The 21,516-nt window shown below is 38.6% G+C and overlaps 1 protein-coding gene across 1 annotated transcript in view; it reads right to left on the bottom strand.

Moving 5' to 3' along the window:
• ARAP3 (ArfGAP with RhoGAP domain, ankyrin repeat and PH domain 3) overlaps positions 1–21,516 on the bottom strand; it is a 123,169-nt gene that overhangs the window by 81,302 nt on the left and 20,351 nt on the right. Inside the window, exons 3-15 of the mRNA XM_029286734.1 lie at positions 20,759–20,829; positions 20,194–20,267; positions 16,767–17,039; positions 15,934–16,003; positions 14,549–14,669; positions 14,109–14,299; positions 13,657–13,763; positions 9,356–9,555; positions 7,710–7,795; positions 7,075–7,257; positions 4,133–4,277; positions 2,999–3,094; positions 2,769–2,922 (exon numbers count right to left, since the gene is read on the bottom strand). Coding sequence (XP_029142567.1) covers positions 2,769–2,922; positions 2,999–3,094; positions 4,133–4,277; positions 7,075–7,257; positions 7,710–7,795; positions 9,356–9,555; positions 13,657–13,763; positions 14,109–14,299; positions 14,549–14,669; positions 15,934–16,003; positions 16,767–17,039; positions 20,194–20,267; positions 20,759–20,829 — 1,771 coding nt within the window. The remainder of the gene's footprint in view (positions 1–2,768; positions 2,923–2,998; positions 3,095–4,132; positions 4,278–7,074; positions 7,258–7,709; positions 7,796–9,355; positions 9,556–13,656; positions 13,764–14,108; positions 14,300–14,548; positions 14,670–15,933; positions 16,004–16,766; positions 17,040–20,193; positions 20,268–20,758; positions 20,830–21,516) is intronic.

Genomic DNA, 21,516 nt, shown 5'->3' on the forward strand with positions numbered 1-21,516 from the left:
CAAGACCATAAGTCTGGGGGTTCCCACCGCCACCCCGGCTATCACGTCCGCCAGCTCAGGCAGGGCCGTTGATACATAGCAGGGAGCCAGGTATATAATCAACAAGCCCACTTGAACCCCTTGCCCCCATTTCACAAGGAGGGACTCCACACCGTCTATCTGAGGCACAGTGGTCTCCCTAGGACGAAGGATCTCCCTTGAACACCATTGGCATTAACAAATCCACCATCATTCAATTGCAAAAGGCAGTTTTACTGGGGACAGCTTCCATCCTGTGACGATACCTGTAATACCCTTAAACTTCCATATCTGCCTATGCCAGATCCTTTGTAAAGACTTGATAGGTAGACAAAAATGCCTAATCCAGTCTGAACATCTGACTAACTGTGCAATATCAATCATCATCATCATCATCATCATCATCATACACCACTTAACAGCTCTTAGGTCCTTGTTATATAGGCCGTTCCAAGTAGGGTGATTTTTTGCAAAGTCAGGATATTCAGGTCTAATAAGTTCAAACTTTCCATGTTATCTAGGCAACCCTTTGGATATTGCTCCAAGGGCTCCCATTACTCTTGGTACAACCATTGATTTCTTTCTCCACAATCGCTCAACTTCAATTTGCAAATCATGATATTTTGTTTTTTTCCCCTAGCTGTTTCTCTTCAATTTGTGCATCACCTGATATTGCAATATCAATGAACCAGACTTTTTTTCTTTTCCACAGTAGTGATGTCAGGCATATTGTGGGCCAGATGTCTGTCTGTGTTTGGATCGGAAAGTCGCACAAGATCTTGACCTGCTCATTTTCAAGAACTTTGTCAATTTGGTGTTCCCAGTAATTTTTGCTGCATTCAAACCCAAACTTCTGGCAAAGCTTCCAATGTATGATTTTGGCAACTTGATCATGACATTGTAGATAATCAGTCTGTGAGATTTTGTTGCAGCCAGTGGTGGGATTCAGCCAGTTTGTACCAGTTTGGCAGAACCGGTAGCTAATTTTTTGTTGCCCAGACTCAGAATGGACTTCTGGAAGCAGCATCCACACAAAGAACTGGTTATTGACATATTTGAATCCCACCACTGGTTGCAGCCATTGATAAGGAGATCCACTGTTTCATCTTTCTCGTTGCATAAGCAACATTTGCTGTTGTTGTTGACATGTTGAATTTTTGCTTTCATGGAATTGGTTTGTAAGACTTGTTCTTGGGCAGCCAAAATGAACCATTCAGTTTCTTTCTTCAGCACTCCTGATCTCAACCAGCTCCATGTTAGCTTAGTATCTAGCTTTCCTTCAATATCCTTTAGGTATTGACTGTGCATAGGATTCTTTTTCCAGTTAAAAACCCGATGCTCAATTGTTTCCTTTCAATAGGTTTCACCTCCTTCAGCAGAGGCTCTTTTGCTTTTTTATGTAGACATTTAAGCCATATTTTTCCTCTTCCACAGTTTGTTTCACCTATAAGAGACCTCTGCCACCCTGAGATCTTGGCAAATATAATAGATCAATATCACTTTTTGGGTGCAGAGCATGGTGCATTGTTATTAGTTTTCTTGTCTTTCAATCCAAGTTTTTTATATTATTATCATTATTATTATTATTATTATTATTATTATTATTATTATTATTATTATTATTATTATTATTATTATTATTATTATTATTATTATTGAACATCGCACAGTCAGCCAGATGTTCAGACTGGATTTGGCATATTTATCTACCTATCGAGTCCTTACCAAGGACCTTGGATAGGCAGATCTGGATGTTTAACAATGTTACAGATATCATCGCAGGATGTATGTTGTCCCCAGTAAAGTCGCTGTCAGACCCTTAATGCATTTAATCCATTACATTTAATTCATTTCACTTGCTTGTGCATTCCATTTTCGGGTACTGCCATTCTGTTGGGAGGGGGGAGGCTTGCTCTGTGGGGAGGGGGAAGGTTCTGTGGGATCTGCAATGTATTTCCTTTGTTTTGTTCTATCTTCTTTGAAGTGACCCCCTCTGGGTGCAAAAGGTGGGAGGAATATGCTTGTGGCTATCTGCCTTATCTCCATTCCTGTGGAGGAACTGAAACCTTGAGAACTGCATTTTATTGCTCCAGTTCCCATAACAACTTCACACCTATGGATTGGCTAAAATCAAACTGGATGATTGGACACTGGGGAAGGGTTTGAATAGGCGGTTTTAATGTGATGTTTCTCATGGGAAGAATTTAGATCTTGCCTTGCTTTACTGCTATTACTAACTCAATAAAAGTTCCTGTTGAAACAATGCCAGTTTCAAGAGTTCTGCTTTCTTGGGAGCCTAGTTGAGGCAGATTGTTGTCGTTATCATTATCATTATCATTATCATTATCATTATCATTATCATTATCATTATCATTATCATTATCATTATCATTATCATTATCATTATCATTATCATCTGTTGCATAGTCAGCCAGATGTTAAGACTGGATTTGGCATTTTTGCTCACCTATGACTGATTTTAAGTTAACATAGGGTGTTGCAGATGGCAGCAATATGCTACAGACCTTGCACTATGACAAATGGTAATACTGTGGAGCAATGCATGGGGACAGATGAATGCTTCTGATGAAACTCCAAACAGATCCTTAACCTTACACTTAACAATCTGCTCTTTTTGATGGAGATCAATCCAATGTTGCTTCATTGTTTGTTTGGTACCATCGTGAGGTACATGAACATAGTTTAGCAGGACTAAGGAGAAAAACTGAATGAATCAACTTTCCACAAACCTGTCTGTGGAGCTAGGAATAGCCAACATGTCTGTTCTGTTCACTGCTAAGGAAATCATATCTGCCACTTCAATCTTTACTGTTGGCTCAGTACTCCTTTCAGTCTCATAGAAGAGGAAACATTTTTCCAGCGAGCACCAGATCCTCTGAAACTCTACATAAGCAAAAAGTTAGCAAAAGCCATTTTTCAATTAGCCATTAGTTATGGATTCTACCCTACTCAGACTTACCATCTCTGCTTCTCTTGATTGCTTTGGCGGTGGATGGGACTTTGTATAAGTAGCCACAATGGACAACTGGTTGTGTGATCTCATTGTAGATTCCTTCTAGTTATACATACAGAGAAACAGATAAATGATTTAAAAATAAATTGTCTTTGTTCAAAGCCAGCAAACATTTAAGTTTTGTTTTATGTTTATAAGAGATAATTTTTCATAATAGGATAGAAAATGTAAGTTTGGTGTAAGATTGTGAATAAAATTTAAAACATACATGATTATTTGGCATTTAAAGAATGAATTGCCAAGCCTGACCAGTATCAAGAAGATAATACATAGTGTGATCAAGGAGGAACTAGAATTATTTTTATAAGAAATTGAAAACACTGTATAGACTTTTTGTTACAACTGGATAAAAATAAATTGCTGATTTCAGGAACAATCACAATTTTTTTATGGGAAGAAGGGAACTATGCACTATGGGAAGGTGGAGATGGTGATTATTGTGTTTGTAACTGCTGCAAACAATATCAGAAGTTGCTTCTTTAGATATCTTTCTTTTTCTTGCTTTTTGTTATTTACCTTTTCTTTTACCCTTTTATATTTTTTCCTTTTCTATCACTTTTTCTATGTTTCTGTAATTCTTAAAATCATTGTAAAATCTTCTTTTAATAAAATTTATTTTTTTTTAAAAAAAGAAGATAATACATAACAGATAGTGAAAAAAAACAGGATTTCATGATATGCCCAATCAAATAGATTGAATCCTGTTTTCTACATATAGGGAGTCCTTGACTTATGAAAATTGGGGATTGGAAGCTCTGTCACTAAGCGATGTGGTCATTAAGTTGTGCCTGATGTTATGTCCTTTTTTGCAATGGTTGTTAAGCAAATCTGGCTTCCCCCATTTACATTGTTTGCTGGAAGCCTCCTGGGAAGGTCACAAACAATCTCAGAATGCTACAACTGTTGTAATATCTGTTGTAATACATGCCAGTCGTCAAGTGCCTGAATTTGGATCACATGAACACAGGGATCCTGCAACAGTTGCAAGTGTGTGTCACTTTTTCCAGTGCCATTTAACAGTTATTAAACAAATGGTCATAAGTTGAGGACTACCTGTATAGCATAGAATAAGGTAATTACCTGAAGGATGAGTATGCCCACTGTTGGACCAGGGCTTAGTTTTCCAAGTAAAACAGCTGCCTTCCATTTCAACTTCCATGGTGCTTGCAAAAAAATGGACCATTTTTTTAAGCAATCCTGGCCCAGATACAGCTGCACATAGAGCCTACGAAAAAAAAATCTAATAATTACTCAAGATAATTAAGTTCCTATAACAGGGGTGTCAAACTCAATTTCATTGAGGGCCGCATCAGCATTGTGGTTGCCCTCAGGGCCGGGTGGGTGTGGCCAGGGTGGGTGCGGCCTACTGGGTGGGCGTGGATGGAGTGGGTGTGGCCTACTGGGTGGGTGTGGCCAGCTCTACATCGTTTGCATCAAGGGTGCCTGTGGGGGCCTGGGCAGGAGTGGGATAGATCTGAGGGTCTCTGGCAGAAGGGGATGGGATCAGGGCAAGTGCCAAGGCATGGTCCACTGGAGGAGCCTCACTGTTCCTCTCAGGCCATGCGGGGGGGGGGGCTTATGGAGCTAGGACTGAATGCGTTTCAGCATAGATGGCCACCACATTGGCTCCCGGCTGGCCTGGGCCAGGGCCAAGGCAGCAGGGGCCATTCCCTCACTGTTTCCAGGATGGCTTCGTGGGCCTTGTGTTTGACATGTCTGTCCTATAAGAATATCACAAACTGCAAATCAAAACTGTAAGAAAAGATATTATGTAACTGTTCAGGTAATAATAGCAACATGATTGTGTTAATTACCATTGCACTAGAATTTGTACATCTAGTTAATATTGAATCTAGTTAATATTATTTAGCTAACACTATAACATTAGGTGTATACTACAGACCACACAACCAAACAGAGGAAATAGATTAACTTTTTGTTAATCAGTTATCTAATGTGTGCAGGAACCACACTAAAATAGTAATGGGGGACCTTAATGATCCTGATATCAACTGGAAAACAAAATCTGCACCAAGTGGGAGATGTTATGAGCCAGGTCGCCTAGGCAGAGACAGGCAGTGACAGAGTCCTTTATTGCTCTGTTAAATGCCAAAACAAACGGCCCTATAATGTCTGGTAAGCCTCCATGACACATTTCCCTGAAGGCAACCACCCTCAGTTCCACAAAGAAAAGCCAATAAACCACAAAACCAATTAACAAAGCCAGAGAGGAAGTCCAAAGAGAAGGTTCAAGCTCACGGGCAAAATCCAGGGTCACGGTCCAAAGGGCAAGGCAAGTCCACAGAGTAAGGCAAGTCCACAAGACCAAAGAAAGTCCACAAGGCAAAGAGAGTCCACGAGGCCAAAGGCAGTCCACAAGGCAAAGGAAAAGGCAAAGCATAGGCAGAAACATGAATCAAGGCTGAGTTTTTCCAAAACTGGGGAAGCATAAGCCAAAACAAAGAACACCCCCCCCCAGGTTCTCCTTAAGTCAACCCATACCAGGTGTTCCTTGGGAGGAGAGGTGAGGCAGCCTTCTCCTGAGTAGCCTCTCAGACCTCCTTTGAGCTTGCCTTCATTCCACTCTCCGTGCCCTCGGGTTGAGTGGGGAAGGCAGCTGTTCCTCATCAGAGGGAATCTGCTGCCTCTCAGATTGTCTGCAGCCAATCCTCCCCTGTGTCTGTGAGGGCAGGCAGCTCTCCATCCAGTCAACCACTTCCCCCAAGGCCTTAGGGGTCTGGGACAGCATTGTCCTCAGCCCCTGGCCTCTCCAAACATTCCAAGGGAGGCATGTCACTCCCGTTGGATGGTCCCGGTTCCAACTCCTCCTCCTCCTCCAAACCGGGATCTGATTGGGCAATGGCAGGAGATCAAAAAGGTTCCTGATACACCTAGCAGACAACAATGTCACCCAAAAGATAGAGAAGGGAACTAGAGGGTCAGCTACACTGGACTTAATTCTCACTAACAGAGATGAAATTATACAGGGGGTTGAAGTTCCAGAAACCTTGGGGAGAGTGGTCATGTCATCCTGGAATTCATAATCAGGCACATGCAATAGAGCAAAATCAAAGTAGTGTCTTAGATTTCAAGAAGCCAATTTCAAGAAATTTAGGGAGAGAGCTCAGGAAGGATTTCATGGATGGAAAGGAGTAAACAACTCAAGAAGCTTGGGAAATTGAAAAATGAGATTATAAAAGCCCAATCTAGCACAATACCACTGAGAAAGAAAAATAAGAGACTCCAGACGAAACCAGCAAGATTGCACAAAGAACTCTCTAATGAATTGAAAGCCAAAGAAGACAAGTATGAAAAATGGAAACAGGGACATATAATTAAAGAAGAATAGGAGCAAATAGCCAAATCTTCAAAGATGAAATCAGGAAAGCTAAGGCCCCGAAAGGACTTGTCACAAACATGCGAGAAATGTCAAAAATAATTTTAAAAAAGTTTCTTTCAACATGGAAACAAGCAAGAAGAAAGTCAGAGAACCAATTGGTCCACTAATGGGAAAATGTGGCAAGGAGATGAGGATAGCAGGGAGAAAGTGGAATTGCTTAATTCATACTTTGAGACTCCAGAAGGATGCAGAGAAGAGCAACAAAAATGATTAGGGGACTGGAGGTTAAACGAATGAACGGTTGCGGGAACTAAGCATATCTGGTCTAACAAAGAGAAGGACTAGGGATGACATGATAGCAGTTTTCCAATACTTTAGGGGCTATCACAGAGAGGAGGGGGGTCAACATATTCTCCAAAGCACCTGAGGGCAGGACAAGAAGTAACAGATGGAAGCTTATAAAATAGAGATTCAGCCTTGAAATAAGGAGAAATTTCCTATCAACAAGAACAATTAATCAGTGGGACAGCTTCCCTCCAGAAGTTGTGGGTGCTCCATCACTGGAGGTTTTTTTAAGCGATTGGACAGCCATTTGTCTGGAATAGTATAGGGTCTCCTGCCTGTAATAATTTATAATTTCATCAGATGTTAGAGAAAGATTCTTCAATGTGTAAATACATACCTGCAGAATGCTTTCTTGACTGTTATATTGAGGGTGCGGCATGCGGAAGCGTCCATAACGGTATTTATAGATGATGAAATCTCGTCTCTGCTCAGTGTTAGCATCAGGATATAAGGCTTCAGAAGCTGGGAGGTGTGCAGCCCAAAATTTGTTTGCTTGCCTATTCCCTAGCATGATGAACAGCTTTAGAAGAGAGCAATAAAATTAAACTGGAGGATTATGGATAAACAAAAGCACTCTATTTCCAGGGACATTGAAGAAATATGTCTCATCTTAGATCTGTGGGCTGCAGCCCACTACTGGGCCGTGGCCTATTTGCAACTGGGCCGTGTGACTGGTGGGCCAGGCCATGTGCGCGTGTGTGCAAAGCCCAACTCATGCAAATGGTGGGCGGCAGCACTCGCAGCCCCACTCATGTGAGTGGTGGGCATGAGCCTCTGCCACTCACACAAATGAAGCCTGCCCCTTGCCCAAAACCATTCCCTCTTCCCCCTTTGTGCACCGGGTCGCCAACTCAGAAAGATTGGGGAACACTGTCCTAGATAATCCCAGTGTATACCTTTTCAATCCCACTTTTCCATACCTGGGCATTTCTGCAATTTCAGATTGATTGTATCATGGAAAAAACTTAATACCTGGACCATCTCATTGCTCCAAATACTCGTGTCCAGCTTCAGACTTTGCACCTTAGAAATCCTAGAACCCAGGCTCCGATGCAAACCTGTAAATATAGAAAAAGAGATAGATGAAGCTCCAAAGGGCATGCATGCATCTAATTGCAATTTTCACAGGATCCGAACTCAGATTCAGACCAAAAGAAAATTCTTTTCTCAGGATATATAAATGTCCTTCCACATGAACTTTTATATCAATCTTCTTATTAGGTGGGAATATCACTTTTGTAAATGGGTTTTTCTAGAATCACACTCTGTGCAAGCACAAGTTCCAAAATAATAAAGAATAAGAAATGTAGATGTAATTTTTCCCCTGTAGATTATGATTTATTTCAGAATAATTTAAATGGGTTTCCCACAGAATAGAATACTTTATTGGCCAAGTGTGATTGGACACACAAGAAATTTGTCTTGGGTGCATAAGCTCTCAGTGAACATACAAACAACAAAGTATATAATCGTAAGATCCAATGAAGACGGTAGTAGAAAAGATGAGAAGGATAACAGTTATACAGCCATACTATATGGGTAAATACCCTTAGACATAAGACAATACTGAGCTATACATCTCTCTCTACTGAGAGAGAAAACTGTCTTTGTTTCTAGTTGTTTTGGCGTGCAATGCCCTGTAGCGGCCTCCTGAGGGGAGGAGTTGAAACAGTTTATGTCCAGGATGTGAGGATCTGTAGATATTTTCTCAGGTCCTCCATGGAAGGCAGGTTGATTGCAATTGTTTTTTCTGCAGTCCTAACTATCCGTTGAAGTCTATACCTGTCCTGTTTGGTTGCTGTACCAAACCAGACAGTTATAGAAGAATAAATGGTAGACTCAATAATTCCTCTGTAGAACTATATCAACAGCTCCTGGGGCAGTCTGAACTTCCTGAATTGATGGAGGAAGAACATTCTTTGCTGTGCCTTTTTAATGATGTTTCTAATGTTAAGTGTCCATTTCATGTCCTGGGAGATTATAGAATCCAGAAACCTGAAGGTCTCTACTGTTGATATTGTGTTGCCTAATATTGTAAGAGTTTAGCAGACTGCTACTTGCCACCTTTATTTTCTGTGCTTCTCTCAGAACATTGCATTCTATCTATTCTGATGTTTGCCTTTTTTCCCCCAGAACACAGTATGCAGCATCCATAATTTTTAATGTGTACATAGGCATTCTTTAGGACAGACATGTCAAACTCACGATGTCACATGACGTCGCGTCATGTAACGGAGCTTTTTCCCCATTGCTGGCAATGGGGTGGGTGCGGTTTCCTGGTGACACGTCCGGCCCATGGGCCGGCATTTGACACCCCTGCTTTAGGAGAACAAATGTTGGCAATTGCTTATTTTCCATGCTGACTAAAACATGGGATGGGGGAGAGAAAAATTACAAAGGGGTAGATTCTCCTCCAAAATAACCCACCATATTGCAATTATCCTTAAATGTACAACCTGCACTAATATGGAGGTTATGTAATTTTAAATTGGCATTGTAGCCTCTTGTAGGAACGATTAGTATTTCTCCTTCAAAGTATCATAAATGTTCTGATAAATAAGTGACGAGAAGTATTGACATTTTGTCACCAAAAGTGCCATATACAAAGATATACTTGCCTGCACAATGCTTGCAGATCACCACACACAAATTGATGGAAGCCCAGTCAGGGCTCAGTGCATGGCAGTCAGCACAGAATCTGTTAGCTTTGTTAGACCAGATCTTCTCAGCCACCTCATAATCATACAAAATTTCAGCAATAGAGTTCTGAAGCACTTCCATCCACTCTTGCTTCTCTCGTTCAGACTCGGCTCCAAAACTAAGGGAACACGCATGAAATGATATAAGGCCTAGTCAAAAAGCAAGGCTATTATAAACACTCTGCTTGCAGCATCTACCTACAAAACATTTCATGGTTGATGCTGGATGTAATAATTTGACAAATTATCCATTTGTATACAAAGAAAATTGACTAACTTTTGTATTTGTGTTTACATGCTAAACATCTGAAATGTTTTGGCATTTGGCATTTGGCATTCCAACAAAGCTGATGGATTTCTATAATGTGCATTAATTCCCTCCCTCAGGCCAGGAGAGAATAAAACCCAATTCAGGCACAGAGCATTCATTCAGCTCTCCTGATGTCATTCAAATGATGTCAGATATGCGTTATTATATGCTTCTGCAGGAAGAAAGTATGGAAACCAACACAAGTACTGTATGAATCTATGCATGAAGATGTTCCTCCTGGATGCAGCTGCACAGAACATATAGATGTTTGCATGAATCTGTCATCATTTGAGATATATATATATTCAAAAAACTAAAATACAGATCACTGAGACTGAAGAATTTATTTAAAAACTTAGCTTTTGTCAGCATCTGACAAAAGCTAAGTTTTTAAATAAATTCTTCAGTCTCGGTGATCTGTGTTTTAGTTTTTTGAATATGAATATACCTGAGACTCATATTTTAAAGACTATATATATATATATATATATACACACACACACATACATACATACCTATATGCATATGTACATGTATAACAATGTGTAACAATAATTTATATAAAGTAAAAAAGTAGACTACAGCCTACTTCTTGGTAAGACAAAATAATGTGTAATGGACAGTACTACCACCAGATAGATTTGCTGTTGGCTGACCAACTATACGCAGTGGATAGTTCTCAATATAACTACATCTACATGGAGAGAAACATGCAGTGAGGTATCAAGGTTCTGCTTTGGGGCCAGTGCTCTTCAACATCTTCATTAATGATCTAGATGAGGAGATAGAAGGGAAGCCATCAAATTTAAAGATGATACCTAGTTGGGGAGAATTGCTACCACTTTGGATGATAGGCTCAAGATTCAAAAAGATCTTGGTAGACTTGAGCATTAGGCCCTATCCAACAAAATGCAGTTCAGTGGTGAGAAAAGTTAAGCTTCTGCATTTAGGCAGGAAAAAGCAAATACACAGGTATAGAATAGGCGGTACCTGGCTCAATAGAAACTGTGAAAGGGATTTAGGTATGCTGCAGCTGCCAAGAAAGCACTGTAGCTGTAGGTTGCTTAAACAGAGGAATAGTTTCAAAATCACAAAACATGATAGCATCAGTTTAAACTGCACTAGTGTGGCCATACTTGGAATACTGCATCCAGTTCTGGTCAACATGATATAAAAAAGATGCTGAGACTCTAGAAAGTATGAAGACAATAGCAATAAAGATGATATGGGGTCCAGAGGCTAAACTGTATGTTGAACAGTTAACGGGACTAAATTTGTCTAGCTGTGCTGCCCCGCTCCCCACACAAACATGCATACATGGCAAGAGTTCTACAGGTGTTTATTTAAACCCTCAAAATAGGTCCTCAGAAAGCACCCCCATTGCGCAGGTCCAGATTCCAAGCCCAGAACAGCAAGAGTAACTGGATAACAGAGTCCAATGAGCACATACAAAGTCCAGGAAAGCAGTCCAGGAGTCAAACAGGCCAGGATACAAGGCACCAGCATACAAAGCACAGAACTGAGCATGTTGCTCCAGCAACACTCAAGTCCTCAGGCAGGATTAAGTAAACAATACAGGTACAGCCCTTCATGAGCCAAAGTTGCCTCCTCATGAATAGTCTAGCTCAGAGGTCCCCAACCTTTTGAGCACCAGGGACCGGTTCCATGGAGAGAGGTTTTTCTGTGGACTGGAGAGGGCGTGGTTTCATGTACTGCCTGCATCCCGTGGATGGGGCTTTGCTTGTTTGCGCAGACTGGTTTCTGGCATGCCGCGGTCAGGTGCCGGTCCATGGACCAGGGGTTGGGAACCCCTGGTCTAGATGACTCGGATTGTGCCTGTCTCCTCTCTGCTCTAAGTGTCCTCAAAAGCACCTTACAAAAGCACCCTGAAAAGAACTTTCCCATTTTTAACACTTATAAAAATACAGGAAGAATCACATGGCAAGCTGAATGCACTGACTTGGAAAGCTGCTAGGCAAGAGAAGAAGGCGAGAGCCAGACTCAAGACAGATGATTTGACTTATCAGATGGAGTACTACATGACTAAACACTTATTTGAATGTGGTTAAAAGAATAGTTAAATTTTGTATATGAATAGGTTCTATAGTAAGAGAAACATGATTTATAAGTAGTATAGTATTTCTTTATGATATGGGAAATGTAAAAATAATGAGATGATTTAAATGAATGAAATGTTTTGGATATTCAAATGTAATCAACTTGGAGAAAATTATAACTGATAAGAAATGTTCTGAATAATGAGGGGAACCTAAGCTTAAATAAGAACAGGCGAGAACCAGACTTAAGAGAGATGACTTGACATACCAGATGGAGTATCATAACCAAACATTTGTCTAAATATGGTTAAAAGAATAGTCAAATTTTGGAAATGAAGGGGTTTTACAGTAAGAGAAATGTGATTTAAAAGTAGTATAGTATTTTTTCTTTCTTTTTTATGATATGGGAAATGTAAAAATATTGGTATGATTTAAATGTATGAGATATTTTGGATATTTAAATATAACCCAAAAAACTATAACTGGCAAGAAATGTCTTGATTACTGAAGGGAAACTAAGCTTAAATAAGAGTTCTAAAAACAGGACCTGTAGTGATTTACATAAGATAAGGTTTTGCAAATGCAACTGTAAAATAAGCTTATTAGAAAAGACATTACTTACTGATGTTATTGTTAAATATTAGAAAAATGTTTATATTTAAATTTGTATGTATGGATAGTATTAAGAACTATATTTGCTTAATGTTGCTAAAAGGAGAACACTATTGGAAGAAGAGAGGACCAAGAAAAGGTATTCCTAGTTAATATGCTGATTATAAAAGTATAGAAACTAACTATTATTGAATGTTGTTAAATATATGAACTCAGACAACACATTGTTTACTAAGCATTAAAGCTGGTCATTCTAAAAATTCAATAATATATATATATTTTTAAAAGAACATTGTTTATTTATCCTTTTGAGAATCATCAAAGAACTTCCCTATTGGCCTCTGAAATGACATAATGGTCTCTGGAACAGTACCCCATTTCTCACTGAGATAGGCATATGGATCAGAACCTCTGCATTTCAAGAAAATCTAGGGGCTTGCAGCCATATTCTCTTCAGGTATCTCTATTCACTGGAAATAGGATTTTGTCCCAGAAACCACTATATCAGTGCTAGGCTTCTAGAGGTATTTTACTTTTTTAAAAAAATTAGAGAAATGCCTAATCGGAGCACAACTCTCTTGTTTCTCCAAAGCACCCAAACTGATATGCTTTTTGCTCCTGTGATGTTAGTGAGAGTACAAGTAGTCCTTGACCTACACCATTTTGTTTACTGACCGTTCAAAGTTACAAAGGCAGTGAAAAAAGTGACTTGTGATAATTTCTCATATTTATGTTCAGCCTACCCATGGTCACGTGATCAAAATTAGGATGCTTGGCAACTGACTCATATTTATGACAGTTGCAGTGTCCCAGGGTCATGTGATCCCCTTTTGTGACCTTCTGACAAGCAAAGTCAAAGAGAAGCCAGATTCCCTTAATGACCATGTGACTAGCTTAACAATTGGAGTGATTCACTTAACAACTGTGGCAAGAAAGGTCATAAAATGAGGCAAAACTCATTTAACAAATGTCTTTACTTAGCAACAGAAATGTGGGGATCAACTGTGATCATAAGCTGAAGACTATTTGTAATAGTCCACTGTTTAATAGAAGACAGGTACTTCATTTTTTAAAATTCTGCTGCTGCTAAGCAACATAAAAAATGGCGTCCTGAGTGAGATTCTTGGGTGAATAGAGAGTTTCCCTAGTGCCCAGTTATGCAGACCCCCAATGATAGCCCTGCTCAGCATGCAACACTATGCCAGTTGAATGTACTTCTTTTCAGTACCAGTTTGTGTTACCTGAAAATTTTGCATGGAGTGATGAGTTCAAAGTTACGGCCTTTAGCGTCTCGGATAGTAGAGTGGTGCATCTCAATCAGACAGATAGCAATGCCCATTTTAAAGAACTGTGGATGAAATATGGACAGGAACTGCTTTGTATGTATAGCAGAAGAATGTTATCCGAAACTTACAAGATTAACTTAAAACTGCCCTCTCTTTTTGATAAAGGAAATAATAGAATAAATATCAATACTGTGAGCTGTGATGCAGTAATTTTTACTGCCAATAGCTTCAACTGTTCATAGAGACTGCTTTTGTCCTAGTCTGACATTATTGCTTGGGCCCACTTAAAGAAACATTCATCTATCAAAATAGGGAAAACAAACTATAATATATGAAATGTGTTTATCAAGAAATAATTTAAAAAAACTTTAGTCAGTTTCCTAAGACTGAAAGCCTTAAATGCTTACTTGCTCACTTTTGTACAGCCACGTCTCACCCAGAATAAGAATTACAAACAGTTTGGATTTATAGCCTTTGAGTTCTAAATAGCCACGCTTTTGGAAATGAGTGCTGCTGCTATTGAGGCATGTTGGAGGGCAAAGATTTTGCCTGTCAGTGACTTTCTGCTGAAGAGTGCTGCACCATTCATGCCGCTGGGCTATAGAAATGATAACAAAAGATAAGAAGATTACAAATATTTATCAGAATGACTTCTGATATACAAACCTACAGAAAAAGTCAGGTCTTTCTACATTTTCTCATTTCCAATAAAGAACGGAAAAATAAAAGGGAGTAATTAGAAACAGAGAAGTGCTGCTTGCAAAAGAAGAATAGTGACCCACTACAGAGAAACAGAAGTAGCAAGAAGAGAAGAAAGGCACGTTGGGATCAGGATGAGATTTGTTACCTTCACTTTCAGCTCGGAAGACAAAAATCCTGTGTTTAGTGATGACTTGGAATTTGTTGTCCTTGATGGAGCGCACCATGCCAATAATACAGAGAGGAATCAATCCTTTAGGATACGGTTCCTGCAACAACCCAGGCAGTTTGTGATTTCTGCTCATACATTCTTCTTCTAGAACTTTCTTCCTACTCAAACTTAACCCGGCTTTTAAAAATATTTGTTCATTGAATATTTTAACTATATATATATATGGATAAAAATAACAGAACTGGTGACTAAAAAAAGAAATTCCAAGTATTATAAAAGTTATACTTTTTTCAATATTTTATTAACTTTTTATTGACAACTGAGTTTATTACAGATAGTCTTTGACTTATGACCAGTCATTTAGCAATAGTTCAAAGTTACAACAGACCCTCTCTCAAAAGCTATTTATGAGCCAGTTCTGAAGTTCCAATGTCCGCTCCCCCGATCATGTGATCGCAGTTTCGGCATTCAGCAACTGACCCACATTTACGGCCATTTGAGGTCATGTAACCATGATTTACAATGCTTTCTATGTTTGTTTGATGTTTTTTCTGGAAACCAGTGTTTAGTTCCAGTTTCTGGAAAAAACACCCCATAGTATACAATGGATATGCTTAATGACCACAGCATTCACTTAACGACTGCCAAAAAGGTCACAAAATTGGGTCCAGTTATGTGATGACCTGTTTTATGACCACCACAACTTGAGCAGGACTCAATTACGGTTGTAACTCAAGGACTACCTGTATATTATTTGAAACATGTGAAAATTGCTGTAAAACTCTAAGTAAAATACAGTTATCAGGAATAGTGGATAGCACAATGTGAATCAAACAATGAATTATAAATTACAATAAAGTCTATCCATAATAGTATAAGATTGTCAATTTAATAAAATGCTAATTAAGAAATTCTGTAAAGCTATATATTAGAAATTTATGTAGAGAGAAACCTAAAATTGGATAGCATAAATAAATAAATATGGTAGAAATCTATGGTTTCCAAATTAAATGAAAGTCTGTGTCAGATTTATTTTCAAGATATGAAGTTATTCTAGACATTGAAGCATAGTGTCACAATCCAGCTTAACACCCATTCCATACTGGGTAAATGGAGTGAGTAATGAGAAGAGGAAGACTTCAGAAAAGAAGCATACATCTAAGAAAATATGACATGTTGAAAAAAATAGCAGAATTGTAACTCACATTCTTGATTTAGATCAACTTTCCACTACCATTTCTCTCATTAGGATCAATCTTCTTTTTTCAATAACCAGAATCTACTTATTTTCCACCTACTCCATTTTATATGCCCCAGCACATGTAATTGCTTAACATTAATATCTGTTATATTGTTCCCACCTTCTCATTGTTAAAATACATGAGGTTTTTCCCATCAAATCTGATGAAACGTCTTTGGAAAACATAATTCCTACGGAGAATGAAAGGAGACTGTATTAAATCCAGCACTGTTCACTAGGGACATGACAATGACTATTAAGGGACTGATGTTTATTAAGGGACTCAGCTATACAGGTAGTCCTAGATTTACAACAATTTATAATTTTGAGCCCAAAATTTCTGTTACTACATGAGACATTTGTTAAGTGAGTTTTGCCCCATTTGATGACCTCTCTTGCCATAGTTGTTAATGAACCACTGCCATTAAGTTAGTCACATGCTTGTAAAGTGAAGCTGGCTTCCCCATTGACTTTGCTTGTCAGAAGGTCACAAAAGGGGATCACATCACCCCGGGACGCTGCAACCATCATAAATATGAGCCAGTTGCCAAGGATCCAAATTTTGATGTTGCAACAGTTGTGTGACAAATAAGTCACTTTTTTCAGTGCCATTGTAACTTTGAATGGTCACTAAATGAACTGTCATAAGTCGAGGACTGCCTGTATCTGCTTTTAAAGCTATAAGTGAAGGTCAACTCTACAAATAGTATTTGTTTAATCACATGCAAATATATTAGTTTGTTAAAAGGAATATTATTAATATCTCTGAATGTTTTTTTTAAATAAACCTTACAATGATATCTTTATTAGTCTTAGATCAGAATTACAAACTTTATAATATGATGTATAATGTAAACACAGCAATGGCTAATTTTCTTATAAAAAACATATTTAGACTGAAAAGAAGAAGTTGGGAAGAAATAAAAGATAGGGTCCCTTCAGTCAGTCACCTACCCCTGTGGAGAGAGCTTGTCCAGCCAGCCACTGAGAACAGAGAGCGGCTGCTCTGACAAAGAGGTGTAGCTGGCATAGGGAGAGATGGTCAAATCGTCTGAATTTTCAACAGAATATGTGGAATCAGAGAGCCTGAATGGGGAACTGTTGAAGCTTTTGAAGCCTGCTGAAGCTTCCACGGTAGAGTAGTCCTCAGTCTCATTCTGAGCAATGCAGCTGACGATACCAGTTTCCCTCTTAGCAGATGGACTCTTATCTTCTCTCCTGGGATTTCTGTCACAGAAAGATGAGTGTCAGATTTGTTTAATCAATCAGAAACTGGTAGAAATACGAATCCCTCTCCTATTGTAACTTGAGGCCAGTAAAAGCACTCCCAGCAAAAGAGATAATTCCTAACTCTGAAGATACATACTATTTATGTGAGGTACATAGTAAATGTATATGTTATAATTTTGGCCCTTTGCTTGCAAGTAGAAGGGACCACCAACCTTTGTAAACGTTTCAATAAAACTTTCCAACACCTTTGTAGTGGAATTTATTTTATTCCTCACACTTAGAGTAGCAATAGAAACAAATATGAGAACCATTAGAAGTATACTAACTCCTTAGTGAATGGCTGCTCTCCATATATTGACAGTTATAGCTGAAGGATAAGCTTTCATATTGCATGAAAACTGGTCAATGAAAAGCTTTGTAAGAATTAAGTGCCTCTAAAATCTGTATATTTCCTTTCCCTACTTCCTCTTTCCCTGCTGCAGTGTCCTCCATTCCCCTGCAGCCATTGTTCTCCATACTCTGCTCCTCCTCCCCCCCCCACTTATTTAACTATATTATTACAAAATATTAAGCTTCTCTGCTACTATAACTGTAGTCTGCTATTTTAAGGATTATTTTTCCCCAATGGAAGAGGGAGATTAAACTAGGCAGAGCAGCTTTCCTAAAACTGGAGCCCTCCAAAGGGGGCTTAAATGAACAAAAGGCAGGACACGCGACCAGCATGGTTGCAAAAAGAACTCTCTGACTAATTAACAGACAAAAAGATTAAATATAAAAGAGAGGGACACATAACTAAAACAGTATAACGGGTAGTCCTCGATTTACAACAGCTTGCTTAGTGATTGTTTGAAGTTACAATGGCAGGGAAAAAAGTGGCTTATGACCATTTTTCACACTTATGTCCGTTGCAGCATCACCATGGTCATGTGATTTACATTTGGATTCTTGACAACTGACTCAGATTTATGACAGTTGCAGTGTTCGGGGTCAAGTGATCACTTTTTGCAACCTTCTGACAAGCAAAACCAATAGGGAAACAAGATTCACTTAACAACCATGTGACTAATTTAACAACTGCAGTGATTCACTTAACAAATGTGACAAGAAAAGTCATAAAATGGGGTAAAATTCACTTAACAAATTTCTCATTTAGCAACATAAATTTGGGGCTCGATTGTGGTTATTCTATTCTATTCTATTCTATTCTATTCTATTCTATTCTATTCTAATTCATCTAAACTAGCATCTTGCTTGTGGGAATAAGAAGCTGAAGGCTGCACACATTTTATCTGTTCTGCTGGATTCTTGCTCTAGTGCCAAACTGCTCTGTCACTAGCAAAGTAGATTGGTTGGAAACTGGTTGCAGACTGTTGCAAAGCAATGCAGCCCTCTAGGCCAGTGTTTCTTTATCTTGGCAACTTGAAAACATATGGACTTCCACTCCCATGTTGGCTGGGGAATTCTGGGAGTTGAAGTCCACACATCTTCAAGTTGTCAAGGTTGGAAACACTGCTATAGACACAAGGTTGCCCAAAACAGACTATTTCAATTTATAGTACGGGAACCCTCTTGCCTTGCTGAGGATAAAGATGATCCAGATTGGCCCCTTATGTGTTTTCCTATTCCTCTTCTACTTGTGGCAGCAACATATGTTGCAAATGTTTGGGGAAGGAAAAAATAATTTGATTAAAGAGGGATGAGAGATTGTCAGGTTTTTTTTCCCCATAACCATAAAAAGGTAAATTCTCCATCTTCTCATAATGGCCAATAGATACTTTCTTCTGCCATTGCTCCCTGCTGCTCCCAGTCAGGTAGTAACCCTGAGTTTTCAAGAGTAGCAGCCCTTGTCCCGTCCTGTCCTTCATGAACTATTCCAGTCCCTTTTAAAGCCACCCAAATTAGTGACCCCATAATAATAAATTCCACCAACATAAAGAGATGTTTTCTTTCATCTCTTTTAAATCTTCTTCCAATCAACTTCTCTAGATGTTTTGATAAAAAAAATCCTTGCCCACTTTCATTATGCCATATATGATTTTGTAGACCTTAATCTTGTCATCCACCTTAGTTGCCATTTTTGTTAAAGTTTCCAAATAACAGAGCTTTTTCCTGTAAGGCAGATTTTTGAAATTCCAATAATTCTGTTGTCCTCTTCTGTGCTGTTCCACTGAAATGTTGAGTTCTTTTTCACTGAAGGTTTTCAAACTAAGATTCTATGATCATCTGCCATATATCGTGTTATCTTGTTCATACTATTAGACAGAAGAAGCTTCTACCTTCCTGTTTTACCCACTCCAGCATCTCCATATTTCTCCCATCCTCTATCATAATAGAATTGTAATTATGAGGACACATGTATGGATAGTCCTCGACTTACAACAGTTTGCTTAGTTATCACAGCACTGAAAAAAGTGACTTATGACCATTTTTCATCCTTATGACCATTGCAGCATCCCCATGGTCGTGTAATTTACATTAGGATGCTTGACCACTGACTCACATTTATGATGGTTGCAGTGTCCCGGGGTCATGTGATCATATTTTGTGACCTTCTGACAGGAAAAGTCAATGGAGAAACCAGATTCACTTAACAACCAGGTTACTAACTTAACAACTGCAGGGATTCACTTAACAACTGTGGCAAGAAAGGTCATAAAATGGGGCAAGACTCACTTAAGAAATTTCTTACTTAGCAACATAAATTTTGGGCTCAATTGTGGTCGTAGGTTGAGGACTACCTGTAGTTATTATATGGCACATCTGTTTATTGTGTACATCCTTTTGCAATTCTAGTGCAAAATCTAATTGCTAATTATAAATCAGAAGTTCAGAAAGGATTTTCTAAAATATTTAACTGATCTATTTTCTAAAAGAACAAGATTCCATGTTATGGGTATAGGACCTAGCCCCTTTTCATTGAGAATCCTCATAACCTGTGCTCCTGAGAACTGCTTTTCTGATTTGGTTCTTTCTTCCTAGGTTTAAAGGAAAAATGGATGAAGTATGGTCTAAAAACTTGGATCGTGATATCTGGATGATCTATAAAGCTTGCATCGCATATCAAATAATTGCATTGCATATTAACATAGCATGTTAAAGGGAAGGAATCGTGCATAACATGTATAGGCAGAAAAGAAGACACACTACTTACATTGGGTCCTTGCTCTGGTTTGTTATATATTTTTGCACATCTCCATAGTCTTGGCATTCAGAAGTTGCTGAATTCTACAATAGTAAATAATAGTTCAGCAGAAGCAACAATGACCATTTTTTCTTAGCCAAACGCTCAACTCTGACTCTTTTTCTTTGTACATAAATTGATGCCAATGGAATTTTCTTACTGGAGTGTAAATTATCTTTATATTTCCATCTAAGAAGAAAAAAAATGGGCCTGAAGACACGGCCATTCCCTATTAGTTGTATATAATGATTGCTTTGGGAGCATATTGATCCTTACTTTTTTGACGCCTAATAATTACAAGTATTAAATTTTCCTTACTGCTTTAGAAATCTCAGGTGACATTTTCTTTGAGCTATCCATTAAATTCCAGCTTATCATCTGGCACTCACAGTCTATCCTAATTTCATCAGTTTATACAAAGTTAGCATCTGCTTCTCTCCTGCTTCCTCCTCCCAATCCACACACACATACCAGCCGATGCTGAGATAGGCAAATGTCTGGAAGAACACAGAAAAACAGCGTAAGATATCCATACCTGCCCCTGGGTGGGCCAGCAATGTCCAAACAGACTCTCACAATAGGGGCTGATGAAGTCGTCAACAGCATCTGATGAAAAACAAAGTTGGAAAAAGCAGTGATGACTTCAAAAATAAAAATGTAATGAAAAGACACTTCAGTGAAGTTAGCTTGAATCTGATTTAGGTAGAACAGAAATGAAAAATAGAAAAAAAAAATCTTGTCTACCTGTCTCTTATGTACCTCTTCTTAGCAGAAAGAACTTTGTGCTATAGGCACACAGGAAGGAGGGAAGTTTTGTTTTAGCAATTAGAAAAACCTCCTCGCTTCTAGTACTGTTATTTCAAAAAAAGAGCTGTTGCTCTTTTTTCCCATGAAAAATGAATTAGATATTTTGATCACCATATATATTATATTATTTGCTCATAAAATTCTCTGAGGAAGGGAAAATGGAAAAAAACAACACAGCAAATTACATTGAAGGGAAAGTTTTGGTTCATGGGACTACACTCTGAGTTTCCTGGATGATCAAATGAGATGAATTGCATCTCACAACAAAAGCATCTGCAGATTACATAAAAACTCCAGCATATTTTCAATGAGGTCTTATGTCGTTGCATTATGACATTTGATATAAATACTGTAGATAATGTTGTGGAATTTGCAACATAATGTAATGATGCAGGTTTTATCATTTGCCTACTTTTATTACATTGCAGAATAACAAGGACTGCTAAAATGCATTCAGACAAAACATGACAAGCTTGAACAGCAGAA

Source organism: Protobothrops mucrosquamatus, unplaced genomic scaffold (assembly GCF_001527695.2).
Source record: "Protobothrops mucrosquamatus isolate PMUCROS unplaced genomic scaffold, P.Mucros_1.0 scaffold_226, whole genome shotgun sequence".
NCBI classification, from domain to species: domain Eukaryota; kingdom Metazoa; phylum Chordata; class Lepidosauria; order Squamata; family Viperidae; genus Protobothrops; species Protobothrops mucrosquamatus.